Source organism: Lethenteron reissneri, chromosome 58, assembly GCF_015708825.2.
Source record: "Lethenteron reissneri isolate LAM-NWPU_2019-01 chromosome 58, ASM1570882v1, whole genome shotgun sequence".
NCBI classification, from domain to species: domain Eukaryota; kingdom Metazoa; phylum Chordata; class Hyperoartia; order Petromyzontiformes; family Petromyzontidae; genus Lethenteron; species Lethenteron reissneri.
The window spans coordinates 9,751,891-9,765,364 of NC_083836.1; the positions used below are offsets into that span (position 1 = coordinate 9,751,891).

The 13,474-nt window shown below is 49.9% G+C and overlaps 1 protein-coding gene across 1 annotated transcript in view; it reads right to left on the reverse strand.

The window, feature by feature from the left end:
• The window catches only part of LOC133357469 (zonadhesin-like), an 83,887-nt gene extending 71,108 nt beyond the window's left edge, over window positions 1-12,779 (reverse strand). The window contains exons 1-9 of the mRNA XM_061575414.1: window positions 12,747-12,779; window positions 11,212-12,534; window positions 9,825-9,902; window positions 7,399-7,545; window positions 5,496-5,749; window positions 3,897-3,981; window positions 3,389-3,532; window positions 1,527-1,688; window positions 1,171-1,268 (exon numbers count right to left, since the gene is read on the reverse strand). Coding sequence (XP_061431398.1) covers window positions 1,171-1,268; window positions 1,527-1,688; window positions 3,389-3,532; window positions 3,897-3,981; window positions 5,496-5,749; window positions 7,399-7,545; window positions 9,825-9,840 — 906 coding nt within the window. The 5' untranslated portion in view covers window positions 9,841-9,902; window positions 11,212-12,534; window positions 12,747-12,779. The remainder of the gene's footprint in view (window positions 1-1,170; window positions 1,269-1,526; window positions 1,689-3,388; window positions 3,533-3,896; window positions 3,982-5,495; window positions 5,750-7,398; window positions 7,546-9,824; window positions 9,903-11,211; window positions 12,535-12,746) is intronic.
• Window positions 12,780-13,474: the final 695 nt, after the last annotated feature.

Genomic DNA, 13,474 nt, shown 5'->3' on the forward strand with positions numbered 1-13,474 from the left:
TCTCACTATACACTCTGCTTGCTTCTCTACTGCTAGCCTCTCACTATACACTCTGCTAGCTTCTCTACTGCTAGCCTCTCACTATACACTCTGCTAGCTTCTCTACTGCTAGCCTCTCACTACACACTCTGCTTGCTTCTCTACTGCTAGCCTCTCACTATACACTCTGCTAGCTTCTCTACTGCCTCTCACTATACACTCTGCTAGCTCCTCCACTGCTAGCCTCTCACTATACACTCTGCTAGCTCCTCCACTGCTAGCCTCTCACTATACACTCTGCTAGCTCCTCCACTGCTAGCCTCTCACTATATACTCTGCTAGCTCCTCCACTGCTAGCCTCTCACTATACACTCTGCTAGCTTCTCCACTGCTAGCCTTCCACTATATACTCTGCTAGCTTCTCCACTGCTAGCCTTCCGCTATGTACTCTGATAGCTTCTCCACTGCTAGCCTCTCACTATATATTCTGCTAGCTTCTCCACTGCTAGCCTCCCGCTATATACTCTGATAGCTTCTCCACTGCTAGCCTCTCACTATATCTTCTGCTAGCTTCTCTACTGCTAGCCTCTCGCTATACACTCTTGATAGCTTCTACACTGCTAGCCTTCCGCTATATACTCTGCTAGCTTCTCCACTACTAGCCTTCCGCTATGTACTCTGCTTGCCTCTCTACTGCTAGTTTTCTTGCACTCACACTTAGGAGTCCGCTAGCCTCTCTACTGCTAGCTTGTCTGCCCTCACTTCTCCAACCTCTTGCCTCCAGTGGGGGATCAGTCATCACCGCTGGAGAGGACGAGGTGTGGAGAGCGGGACCCGGACTTCTCTCGTCTCCCCGCTTCTCTTTACTCCAACCAACTCAACTCACAACCACTCCCTCGTGTCTCCGCACATCGCCTTAAATCCCCTTACTCATTAAGAGACCCCAGGTAGCCCTCATTAAGCTGCTGCTCACGCAGCTCTCTGCCACGCTTATCGCCCCCATCTCCAGACTCCCAGGCGCCTACACCGTGTCTGCATTTGCAGCCAGCCAATCACTGCTATGCATCTTCATTGGTCGTCTCTCTCTGGATTGCTCTCTCACCGCACCTGTTTGCCTTGACGGGTCCTCACTGTCCGCCACTCACACGTGCGTGCTACTCCACTACACACACACCAGGACCGCTCGCTTACCTGCACAGCTCCTCTGCCAGAGAATTCGACCCGCGCCAGCATCCAGCTCGCTCCCTGGTTCCCCTGCAGGGACCACGCGAGCTGCCGGCTGGAGCCTGCTGCGGACAACCCCACCAGCAACGGAGATTTAAAACGCAGAGCCGCAACCTCCGATCACGTCACGGGGACACACCGCACTCCGCCGCGGAGGTTGGGAGTCTCTGGGATGATGGAAAAGCGAGCTCCATGTGAATTTTAATTTACTCGATTGAAAGGCGTTCAGTTTTACCGGAGAGCTGTCCACCAGAAAATAAACAAAACCACATTCTGAAATGTCAAGGGGCATCAAATTATCGATAAGTCTACAGGCTTCCTACCCTCCTTGATGTAAACGTTGATGGCCATGTTCTCTGCTGACCCATACAGGAAGTAGTGGAAGCTCAGGACGAGGCACCCAGAGGAGGGGAGAGCCGGACTCTCCAGCAGCAGCGTCGCTCCAGGGTCGTTGAACTCAGAGTCCAGCAGCAGGTAACTCCCCACTACACACAGCAGAGTTAACACAGTGGTCCACACACACACTGTTGTATTCACTAACACAGTGATCCACACACACACTGTTGTATTCACTAACACAGTGATCCACACACACACTGCTGTATTCACTCACACAGTGATCCACACACACACTGCTGTATTCACTAACACAGTGATACACAGACACACACTGTTGTATTCACTAACACAGTGATCCACACACACTGTTGTATTCACTAACACAGTGATCCACACACACACTGCTGTATTCACTAACACAGTGATCCACACACACTGTTGTATTCACTAACACAGTGATCCACACACACACACTGTTGTATTCACTAACACATCGATCCACACACACACTGCTGTATTCACTAACACAGTGATCCACACACACTGCTGTATTCACTAACACAGTGATCCACACACACTCTGCTGTATTCACTAACACAGTGATCCACACACACACTGCTGTATTCACTCACACAGTGATCCACACACACTGTGCTGTATTCACTAACACAGTGATCCACACACACTCTGCTGTATTCACTAACACAGTGATCCACACACACACTCTGCTGTATTCACTTACACAGTGATACACACACACACTGCTGTATTCACTAACACAGTGATCCACACACACTCTGCTGTATTCACTTACACAGTGATACACACACACACACACTGTTGTATTCACTAACACAGTGATCCACACACACTCTGCTGTATTCACTAACACAGTGACCCACACACACACTGCTGTATTCACTTACACAGTGATACACACACACACACACACTGTTGTATTCACTCACACAGTGATACACACACACACACTGCTGTATTCACTAACACAGTGATTCACACACACACTGCTGTATTCACTAACACAGTGATTCACACACACACTGTTGTATTCACTAACACAGTGATTCACACACACTCTGCTGTATTCACTAACACAGTGGTCCACACACACACTGTTGTATTCACTAACACAGTGATTCACACACACACTGCTGTATTCACTAACACAGTGATTCACACACACATACTGCTGTATTCACTTACACAGTGATTCACACACACTGCTGTAGTCACTAACACAGTGATTCACACACACTGCTGTATTCACTAACACAGTGATACACACACACATACTGCTGTATTCACTTACACAGTGATTCACACACACTGCTGTAGTCACTAACACAGTGATTCACACACACACACTGCTGTATTCACTTACACAGTGATCCACACACACTGCTGTAGTCACTAACACAGTGATTCACACACACACTGCTGTATTCACTAACACAGTGATTGAGACACTGCTGTATTCACTAACACAGTGATCCACACACACACTGCTGTATTCACTAACACAGTGATTCACACACACACTGATGTATTCACTAACACAGTGATCGAGACACACTGCTGTATTCACTAACACAGTGATCCACACACACACTGCTGTATTCACTAACACAGTGATCCACACACACACTGCTGTATTCACTAACACAGTGATCCACACACACACTGCCATATTCACTAACACAGTGATCCACACACACACTGCTGTAGTCACTAACACAGTGATCGAGACACATTATACTGGGTATGGGTGTCAATGCCAGGAGCTCGAGTGGAGGCTGTGAGTGATGCGAGGCTGTAAGATACTCACAGCCAGGCCGAGTGAAGTCATCGTCAGGGCCAGTGTTCTCAGTGTCTGTGGGACCGTTCCATTGCTCCCAGCCAAAGTCCCCTCCGCTGTTCGCCCAGCCGCAGAAGTCCCCCATCTCATCGAAGTCACATCCGCTCACACACTCTGTGGGGTGGGGGAGGGTCACGGACAGGACAGAGTGGCTCATTTGCAATGAGGTGTCTCACGGTGACGCGACTTTTGCATCAGCTTTCTGACGGTGCAACACGTCACGGTGTTTCGTGTGGCATGTGCGCATCAGCTGCGGTAAAATGTACGCGTGTAGAACAACTTAACGCTCTGACAATACAAGTCAAATTTATGTAATAACATCGCATGCGGTAGGTATGGTTTTTCAGGCTCGGAAAGTTATCGGCATTCTTCATCGCCGTCGTCGTCGCTGTTAAACTCCAACATTCGGGATAATTCAGGATTTTTCGTGAAACGAGATCGCGACCCTGTTCCTGAGAGTGCACAGATCTGTGCTCACCTGGGCATTTCCCCATCACGACGACGATGTCATCCAGCGCTACGTCACTCATCCTGCTCTGTCCTCGAACGCCCTCGATGGTGACCTAGGAAGATCACAGAGCCTCGACACATTGCTCCCAGAATGAGGAGCGGCGCTACCGCTGCAAAACTGGGCAACCAGCACTGGTGCATGTTCACGCAGCGTATGCAGTTCATTCTCTCCGGCTGCTCTATCAGTAATTATTAGGGGAGCTGCAGTGGATGGAGGTTGACTCCCTCGCCTGGTATGCAGGAGGTCATGGGTTCGATCCCGACCCTCACGCCTGCTGTATATTTGGAGTTTGCGGTGTCTCTCTCTGTCATCATCATCACGGTGGCTAGGAGGTGTTAACTACCTCGCCTGGTATGGAGGAGAGCGTGGGTTCGATCCCGACCCTGACGTCTGCTGCTGTATATTTAGAGTTTGCATTGTGTGTGTCTCTCTCTCTCGTGTGGATTTTTCTTCGGCTCCTCCGGGTTTTCCCTCCACTTTTAGAAACATGCGTTATGTATGTATGTTTAGAGTATTTGGCTGCTAGAAATGTACACATGATGATAATCCACTTCGTTGAGCTATCAATTGTGGCCAGGTTGCTTCTGAAAAAGAGCTACACAGCTCAGTGTCCTTTACATGTTAAAAAAAAGGGTTTTTTTTGGTTTAACAGCCCACTCATGATGTCTGAAACAGGGAAATCTGACCTGAAATCTCGTCTCAAACAGGATCCACAAATTACCAACTCAATGGAAATCTGTTTATGATTTGTGTAGAACATTTATTAACCACATATCTAAACTTTTGTTGGCAAAATCGGTTTGCACGGGTGATATCATGCGCAGACGTTCCTTTGGCTCGTCAGATTTAAACTAAAATGCGTTTCAGTGCGTCAGCCCGCAAGCTTTCCAGACATAAAATTTTGCACACTAGAATACTCTGAACCAATTTTAATGATGTGGAACTCAACATCGGTCAGGTTTTTATCATGTGTGTCTCATCAGCAGTCAGGCTTGTTCTCGATGCTACAAATTCTAGCTCAGCTGACGAGACTGAGAAGTTGAAAACCAGTGCAGAGTTTGCCTGTTTAAACATATTCTGCAGTTGGATAATAACTTTGGATGGCCCATGGCCTGATGCACTGATCATATTGCAATTGAATGTAGAGAGATAGACGGAAGTCGGTTTATGTATTACCCATAATGCTCTACAACAGTGCACAGTATTGCATTTGTGATTGCATAGCTTCAAGTCAACGATCTCAGTTACACAAATCACAGTGTAAATGAGAAGCCACTTGAGCTATGCACTTTTAAATCCAGATTGAAAACGAATTTATTTAAGTTTAGTCCTTCACCCACACCTCCATAATCACGGTTGGCTACGTATGGTGCGAAGTTAAACATACATACATACAACATACGTATAGTACAAGGTGATTGGGCAGCGTGAATCTCCCCTTCACACTGGGACCTTTATGCAAAACACAACCAGCATCATCTAGCACGTCAGATGCGATGCACGATTCATCTCAAGGCCGGTGCTGCCAGGTGGCACTGAGCTGAGTGATTATTAGGAGCCACTGACCTGGGTTTCTGGCCTGGCTTGAATGGTGACGGTTCCCTGCAGCCAGGCGCTGCTCTGCTGCCCCTCCGCGCGCCACACGCGTCTCTCTCCGCCGTCCTCCAGCACGTGCACGTTCAGGGTCATAAGTTCATCGCCGTACATGTGGTACCAGAAGCTCAGGCACACGTTCTGGTTGGTGTTGATGCTGGGGCTCAGGAGCCTCACTCCTCCCCCAGCTCCCACGGACGCAGAGTCCAGGTAGAGGTAGAAGGAGGCTGAAACAAACGAGGACGTCCCGCTGTGATCCCTTGGCAATGTCCTGTGAATCAAGTTCTTATCCGAGTCTGGAGCCATCCTTGCTGGATAAGTTCAAGGCACAGTCTCTACCGAAGGCTTCAGCGTGATGCAAACGACATTTTAATTACTCCTTCTCTTCACTGCTATTGTTCATCCCAGCATCTCGAAAGCACAACAGGAGGCCCATCCAACTTTGTGGCTTTTCACGCGGCCAAAGATGTTCTGTCCTCGCAAGAGAACCACCGCAACGGTCGCGTCAGTGAGACACAAAGCCCTGTTAGGTGCCTCTGCATTAACGGGCTGGGGTTTCACTAACATGTTCACCTCTGCTCCCTTAGCCTCGATGTATCGATGGTTCTGGCTGTGTGATGGGCTTTGTGTCTCACTGACGCGACCACCGTTGTGGTGGTTCTCTTGCGTGGACGTGCTTGCCTCACAGCGCAGTTGGCAGCGCCGCAGCTTGTGTTACACATAGACATTACATTAACTTGTTAATCCCCCTAATATCCCTGCCTGATCTCTCCCATCAACACAGTGCTAATCTCCCATTAACACCGCTGTTGTGCGCATATGCTGGGATGATACTCTTATGCGGCGCCGGAAGCTCATTTCATGCTAATCTCTCCCTAATCTCTCTTTCCTTAATCTCCCCCATTAACACAACTGTCGTGCTTGCATCCGGGGATGGAATTCCTTTCCAGCTCAGACCCCGCCTGCTTGCCCTTCGCCACTTATATAACAGCTCTCTCGCTGGTTCAGCAGTTCCACTGCTGGATTCTTTTTTCCGCCTGAGGACGACTGCTTGTGTTGCGATCGAAACGTCGTGATATATTATTTTTGTTTTATTTTATTTTTATACCTATGTGACTTTACCGAAAGAACCAAAGAGTATAAATACATTTTATTTTGCCAGGGAAGGCCCACTGAGCTATGTAGCACTTTTTCAGCAGCGATCTGGCCATTACAAATGATAGCTCAATGTAATGGCTTATAATCACGTGGACATTTATAGCAGCCAAATACTCTAAATGCATGATTCTAAATGTGGAGGGAAAACCCGGAGGAGCCGGATAAAATCCACGCGACCACGGGGAGGGAGGGAGACACGCAAACTTCAAATGAACAGCAGGCGTCAGGGTCGGAATCCAACCTGAGACCTCCTGTATATCAGGTGAGGTAGTTAACATCTTCCCACGTCTCATTGGTGAGCATGGGAAGTTGCACAGCATTAAAAAGAAAAACGCAACAATATGAGGCAGCGAGTCCGTTCCCCATCTTTCTATCCCCCGCTTTTCATAACCAGTTTGGTTTATCTATAATATCCTTTTTTTTGGGTTTGATGTCATAAATATAAATGTGTCGTTAAACCCGCCACCACACGACACAGCCAATGAATAAGGTTTGTCACGTAAACAGAACGTGCCAATTCGTTACTAGTACAGCACACCGGTGTGTTGGAGAGCCAAGCCACAACATTTACAACGTTACATCACATCACAACGTGATGTAATGAGCCCGAACATTGCCTCAATGAAAACAAATAACAATCAGCTGTGTGCAAGGACATATGCACTGTTTAGTTCCAGCTCAAGGGACAGGGGTGTGGGGGTGGGCAGTGGTGTCTCACAGCCGGTGGTGTGGTCCCCAGGTGGGCCGGTGTTGGGGTTGGGGGTTGCTCCCGAGTTCCTAATCCAGTCTCCATCATCATCATCCGACTGAGTCCAGCCGCACAGCGGGAGCGCCGCGTCGTCAAAGCTGCAGCCGAGACGCGCATCTGCAGAGACGACACGAAGCATCGACGCGCATGATGCTCGTTTAATTGTTCACGTGTAGTGAGTCCAACTGAGTTGCAGACTTTTCTCTTTAGAGACAACACATTTATTGTAACATCAACACGTTAACACAAAGGGGTAACTGCCCCTTCACCAGATACAGCCTAGGGTGGTGACCACCCAGCTAACTACTCTATACGTAGGAGTTACAGCGACGAAGGGTCAGACCCTCACTCGGGTCCTCGATCACGTGTTGATGCCTCGTAGGACGTAGAGCTTCCAGCTTGTAGATGTGGAGCTTCCAGCTTGTAGACGTAGAGCTTCCAGCTTGTAGAACGAAGCGACTCTGGTCTCTCTCAGGGACCCACCTTATATCCTCCCGGGTCGGGGCCGGCTCCGCCCTCGGCCCCGCCCACCTTCTCGAGCGTTCTAGCTCCCTCTATCCCCCTCGAGAGCTCTCCCTGGACACGTAATCACCCCCTAGCCCCCCCACCTGGGGCCTTCTCTATGAACACTCCGGATCACGTGTCTACGGGGTCAACCAGAGTGCCATGGCCCGGGGCAACCCTGCCCCTGGGCTGACACTCTCCCACTCCCCCTCGTGGGAGCCCGCACTACACGCTATGCGTGGTGCCCGCGCTATCCCAGCGCTCACCAAGCCCCGCTAGGGCTGGTACTACACCCGCCTACGGGGTGTACGTGATGACGGTGCATCGCACGCCGTGCTATGCTCAAGCCGGCCTCACAGCAACCCACCCGGTGCTGTCCGCGACGTAGAAACATCACACGCCACGACCCTCCCGGGGCGGCACCATACAGTGACATCCCCGATGTCACTACACATACACAAGTCCATTGAGTCGAGTTATCTGTTTTGCCAAGCAGAGATTTATATAATCGTCATTGGTATTGACGGTGAGTGGGAATCAAACTCGGTTCACCAGGTTTCGTAGTGCAGCACGCTAATCGCTACACCACCGCTCAATACATCAACGCACGTGGCGTTTGATTCTTTATTGAATTTTGGGTTTAGGTCGCGTTAAGTCTGAAGTCAAATACCCTTTGCCACCTGACACAACCGAACAAATCAAGTTGCACACATGACCAAACGTGCCAATCGCCATGCTTTGCTGTAAGGCAATCTACACAGAAGATGTGACCGTTAGATCGGGATACGTTTTGTGATACTCGTCCGCGTGTATTGCATCGCGTCTAGCTCGCTGGCTTTTGTAACGCAACTCCGGTCGAAAGCGGAATCTGGTGGCATGTGACTCGATTCGGGGCATGTGACTCAAACCCCAGCTGGGGGTTGCATCAGCCCTCATCCCATATGGGGGGGGGGGGCGGGGGTCATTAACTATTTAGATTATTTTGGCTGCGATAAATGTCCAAATGATAAGCTGTCCACTCGTGGTAGCCAGGTCACCTTTGACAAATAAGTTAATACCTCAGTGGGCTTTGCCTGATAGGATGGGGATAGTTTAGTTTTGTATTTGTATGTGTGTGGGTGATTTATTTACCTTTCTTGTACTTTCCACTCCTATCGTGTGTGTGTACTGTTTGTTGTTGTAACGTTCTTACCCGCCCCAAATGGACATCTGTGAAAAAAAGAGCTTTATAGCTTACCGGATTCCTCCAGTGTAAATAAATATTCTCATTATGATAACATGGGTGTCACGATAGGACGATAAGGTGTGGATTGTCCCTGCCATGGTAACGTGGAATTGAGTAGGAGGCCACTTTCACTCTTCGCTTTGAACTGTAACCGTGTGAAGCTCGCTAAGATGCATTCTCTCTTCAACCAGAAAGAGCTTAAGAAGTCATCGCTACGCAGGGACGTGTGATTATTATTATATATTTTTTATGACAGCAACAGGAGGAGTTGGCTGCATTGAACACGATCATAATTTACAGCGCTTTGCCACGGGGATCTTTTAACCATACTTCACCGCACTGTTCAGTGCCGCCGGTTGGGGAAGGGGAGAGTGTGGGACCGGTCCGAACTTGACCCGTTACTAATGTTAGCCATGCCGCGAATTGAACTAAGGTCACCGGATACACTAGCACCGTACGATTAAAGAGCAGCGGTAATTTGTAGTTGAGATGCCAGTGTTACAGCACTTTCACGGCACAGTTATTGTCACACAAAAAAACCTCCCAATGATTTTTCCGTGACTGCCGTGAATGGGAACACATTGTTACGAATGAGTCGGTCGCGAGCAGCGAAAAGTGCCCCAGGGATGCGGTGTGGATGGTGCCATGCGGAGGAGTGGCCGAGCACCTGGCACTGGAGTCATGGGTTGCTGCGGGATGCACGTGGTGGTGGTGGTGGTGGCAGGGGGAGCAACGCTTGTACTTCCTGAAACAAGACAATTTGATTGTTGGGTAACCACTAAACATCAACATTGCATTCTAAACCTCTGGCATTGATCATCGAGTAGCTGTTAACCTTCTTCTCCAAAATGGTTCAAAGATGTTCGAGATCTTTCAACCGCAGGACATATAGCCGCGACGGCCAGGGATGCATGGCTTCGAGTCCACTTTTGAATCTCTGTGTTTGTGTTGATCGGTATAACAAAAAACACAGCAATAAGCATTGGGCCAGACTCCACTGCATTGCACGTATGTTTGTCTTCGTATTTACTTTGTTAAACTTCATTCACACCGGTGTGTAGCCAACTGTGCTAATCCGAGGTGCGGGGTAGGACAACAAACTAAAGACAAGAAGCAGTTCTAAATAAACTAGTTTTCAATGTAGTATAGTGGAGTGTATACTAGTGTAGTTTCGAGTGGTGTAGAATAGAGAAGGAATTAAAGGAATAGAGTGAACACCTTACATTAATCCTTCGTTGCATTAAAATAAATCGATGCCATAAATTGACATTAATAAACAAAGTAATATTGAGCAGGATAATACAAATCTAGAAATATATAAAATACCACACTCAAAAATTACAAACCACAAAATGCAGTCGGTTTCAGGCTCAAACATGTTGAAGCACTTTGACCTTCGTAAACAGGGGAAAGTCGTGGCAGTGTGGTTAGTGCCCTGTAAGTTATGAGCCTAAGTTCAATTCCCGGCCACAGCCAACATCAGGTGATGAATGACATCGTAACCAATGCCCCCTTTCGCCACATCGTGGGTGGTGAGATGTTAACTCCCTCGCCTGGTATACAGGAGGCCGTGGGTTTTATCCCGACCCTGACGCCTGCTGTTTATTTGGAGTTTGCGGTGTCTCTCTCCCCGTGGTCGCATGGATTTTTCTCTTTATTAATTATGTCGTGCAATTATTATGCGCACAACTCGTTAATTAGTGGATAATTAAAGACAAGCCGCAGTGCTGCGATTATGGCCATGCAGCCTCGAACTATGGAGCACACGGCAAACCCCACTGTGGTCTGCGCTCCTTAAACGGAGGAGGAGGAACGGCAAAACTCTCTGCTGAAGCCCTCTCGTCGTGACCAACAGACCTCGACATTGCCACCTAGCTCCCGCACACACGTGTGTGCTATCATATGCAAAAATATAATTATGCCGTAGCATAATACATGTGTTACACGATGCATCGATTTACGTGATGTTAATTTAAAAAAATAACCCTTGATTGGAATCGTGACTCCCTGAGTCATTACAATTTCCTGTCATCGCCGGCTGAGTGAATCGTCACCATTGATGGTGTCGTGAGAAGTGGCCGTAGACTCCGTCCGGTCGGCAGACGGCACGGACGAGGTGCTGACGAAGATCTCTGGTGCTGACGACGATGGGAAAGGGCTCCATGTGGAGTCCTCGACCAGTGAGCCTGTGGAGCCGCCCGGGACGCTTGTTGTTGCTGTTGCTGCTGTTGCTGCTGCTGTTGTTGCTGCTGTTGCTGCTGCTGTTGCTGCTGTTGCTTCTGTTGCTACTCCCGTTGCTGCTGTTGTTGCTGCTGTTGCTGTTGCTGCAGTTGCTTCTGTTGCTACTCCCGTTGCTGCTGTTGCTGCTGCTGTTGATGCTGCTGTTGCTGCTGCTGTTGCTGTTGCTGATGTTGCTTCTGTTGCTACTCCCGTTGCTGCTGTTGTTGCTGCTGTTGCTGTTGCTTCTGTTGCTACTCCCGTTGCTGCTGTTGCTGCTGCTGTTGTTGCTGCTGTTGCTGCTGCTGTTGCTGCTGTTGTTGCTGCTGTTGCTGCTGTTGCTTCTGTTGCTTCTGTTGCTACTCCCGTTGCTGCTGTTGTTGCTGCTGTTGCTGCTGTTGCTTCTGTTGCTACTCCCGTTGCTGCTGTTGCTGCTGCTGTTGTTGCTGCTGTTGCTGCTGCTGTTGCTGCTGTTGTTGCTGCTGTTGCTGCTGCTGTTGTTGCTGTTGTTGCTGCTGTTGCTGCTGCTGTTGCTGCTGTTGCTTCTGTTGCTACTCTCGTTGCTGCTGTTGTTGCTGCTGTTGCTGCTGTTGCTGCTGTTGTTGTTGCTCCTGCTGTTACTGTTGCTGCTGTTGCTGCTGTTGCTGCTGTTGTTGTTGCTGCTGCTGTTGTTGTTGCTGTTGCTTCTGTTGCTGTTCCTGTTGCTGCTGCTGTTGCTGCTGTTGTTGCTGCTGTTGCTGCTGCTGTTGCTGCTGTTGCTTCTGTTGCTACTCCCGTTGCTGCTGCTGTTGCTGCTGCTGTTGCTGCTGTTGTTGTTGCTGCTGTCGCTGCTGTTGATGTTGTTGCTTCTGTTGCTGCTCCTGTTGTTACTGTTGCTGTTGTTGCTGTCGCTGCTGCTGTTGATGTTGCTGTTGCTTCTGTTGCTGTTCCTGTTGCTGCTGTTCTTATTGCTGTTGCTGCTGCTGTTGATGTTGTTGCTTCTGTTGCTGCTCCTGTTGCTGCTGCTGTTGCTGCTGCTGTTATAGGGACTGTGGAGCCGACTGTTGGTTCCTGGGTGCTGTGTGCAATGCCAGCGGTAGGCAGCGCCACGGCTGCGCTGCTCGCCGTGCCAACCGAGAGAAGAGTGGCTGTGAGATCCGTCGACGATGATTTTGTAGGGCCTGGAGGCGTGGGGGGTGGGGGGAGAGGGGTGGGGGGTGGGGGGAGAGGGGCGGGGGGCGGGGGGAGGGGGCAACGTCACCCGCGTCACAGTTCCAGTGAACGTCACAACGCCGGCAGACGTTTATCCAACCACGCCGCCCGGACGCGGATTTTCAAGTTCAACGGTAAACGTCGACAATGGGCAGTGGGCGACAGTGTCGGAGGCATTTACCTGCGGCCGTGCTTGAAGGCTGCACGGGTGGACATCCTGCGGAATGAAATAAGTTGCGTGGTTACATTATCTGCAGGCATGGCGAAGCGCGCACGGTGGCAAACGTGCGTTTCCGCGTCCCTGCGGCCATGTCGAATTAACAACGTTGTCCCCCCACCCCCGCATAGCTTTCAACCCCACACGGTTTATCCCGTATTATTGTACAGGGAAATTGAGTTTTCAGGTCCATACGGCGTACAGCCGTTTAAATACGGGAGAACATTGCAAGTGACAGAGTTTGGTGTGGAGAAGCGCCGGGCTAAGAAGCTCCAGGCTAAGAAGCGCCGGGCTAAGAAGCTCCGGGCTAAGAAGCGCCGGGCTAAGAAGCTCCAGGCTAAGAAGCTCCGGGCTAAGAAGCGCCGGGCTAAGAAGCTCCAGGCTAAGAAGCGCAGGGCTAAGAACCGCCGGGCTAACAAGCGCCAGGCTAACAAGCGCCGGGCTAAGAGCGCCGGGCTAAGAAGCTCCGGGCTAAGAAGCGCCGGGCTAAGAAGCTCCGGGCTAAGAAGCGCCGGGCTAAGAAGCTCCGGGCTAAGAAGCGCCGGGCTAAGAAGCTCCGGGCTAAGAAGCTCCGGGCTAAGAAGCTCCGGGCTAAGAAGCGCCGGGCTAAGAAGCTCCGGGCTAAGAAGCGCCGGGCTAAGAAGCTCCGGGCTAAGAAGCGCCGGGCTAAGAAGCTCGGGCTAAGAAGCTCC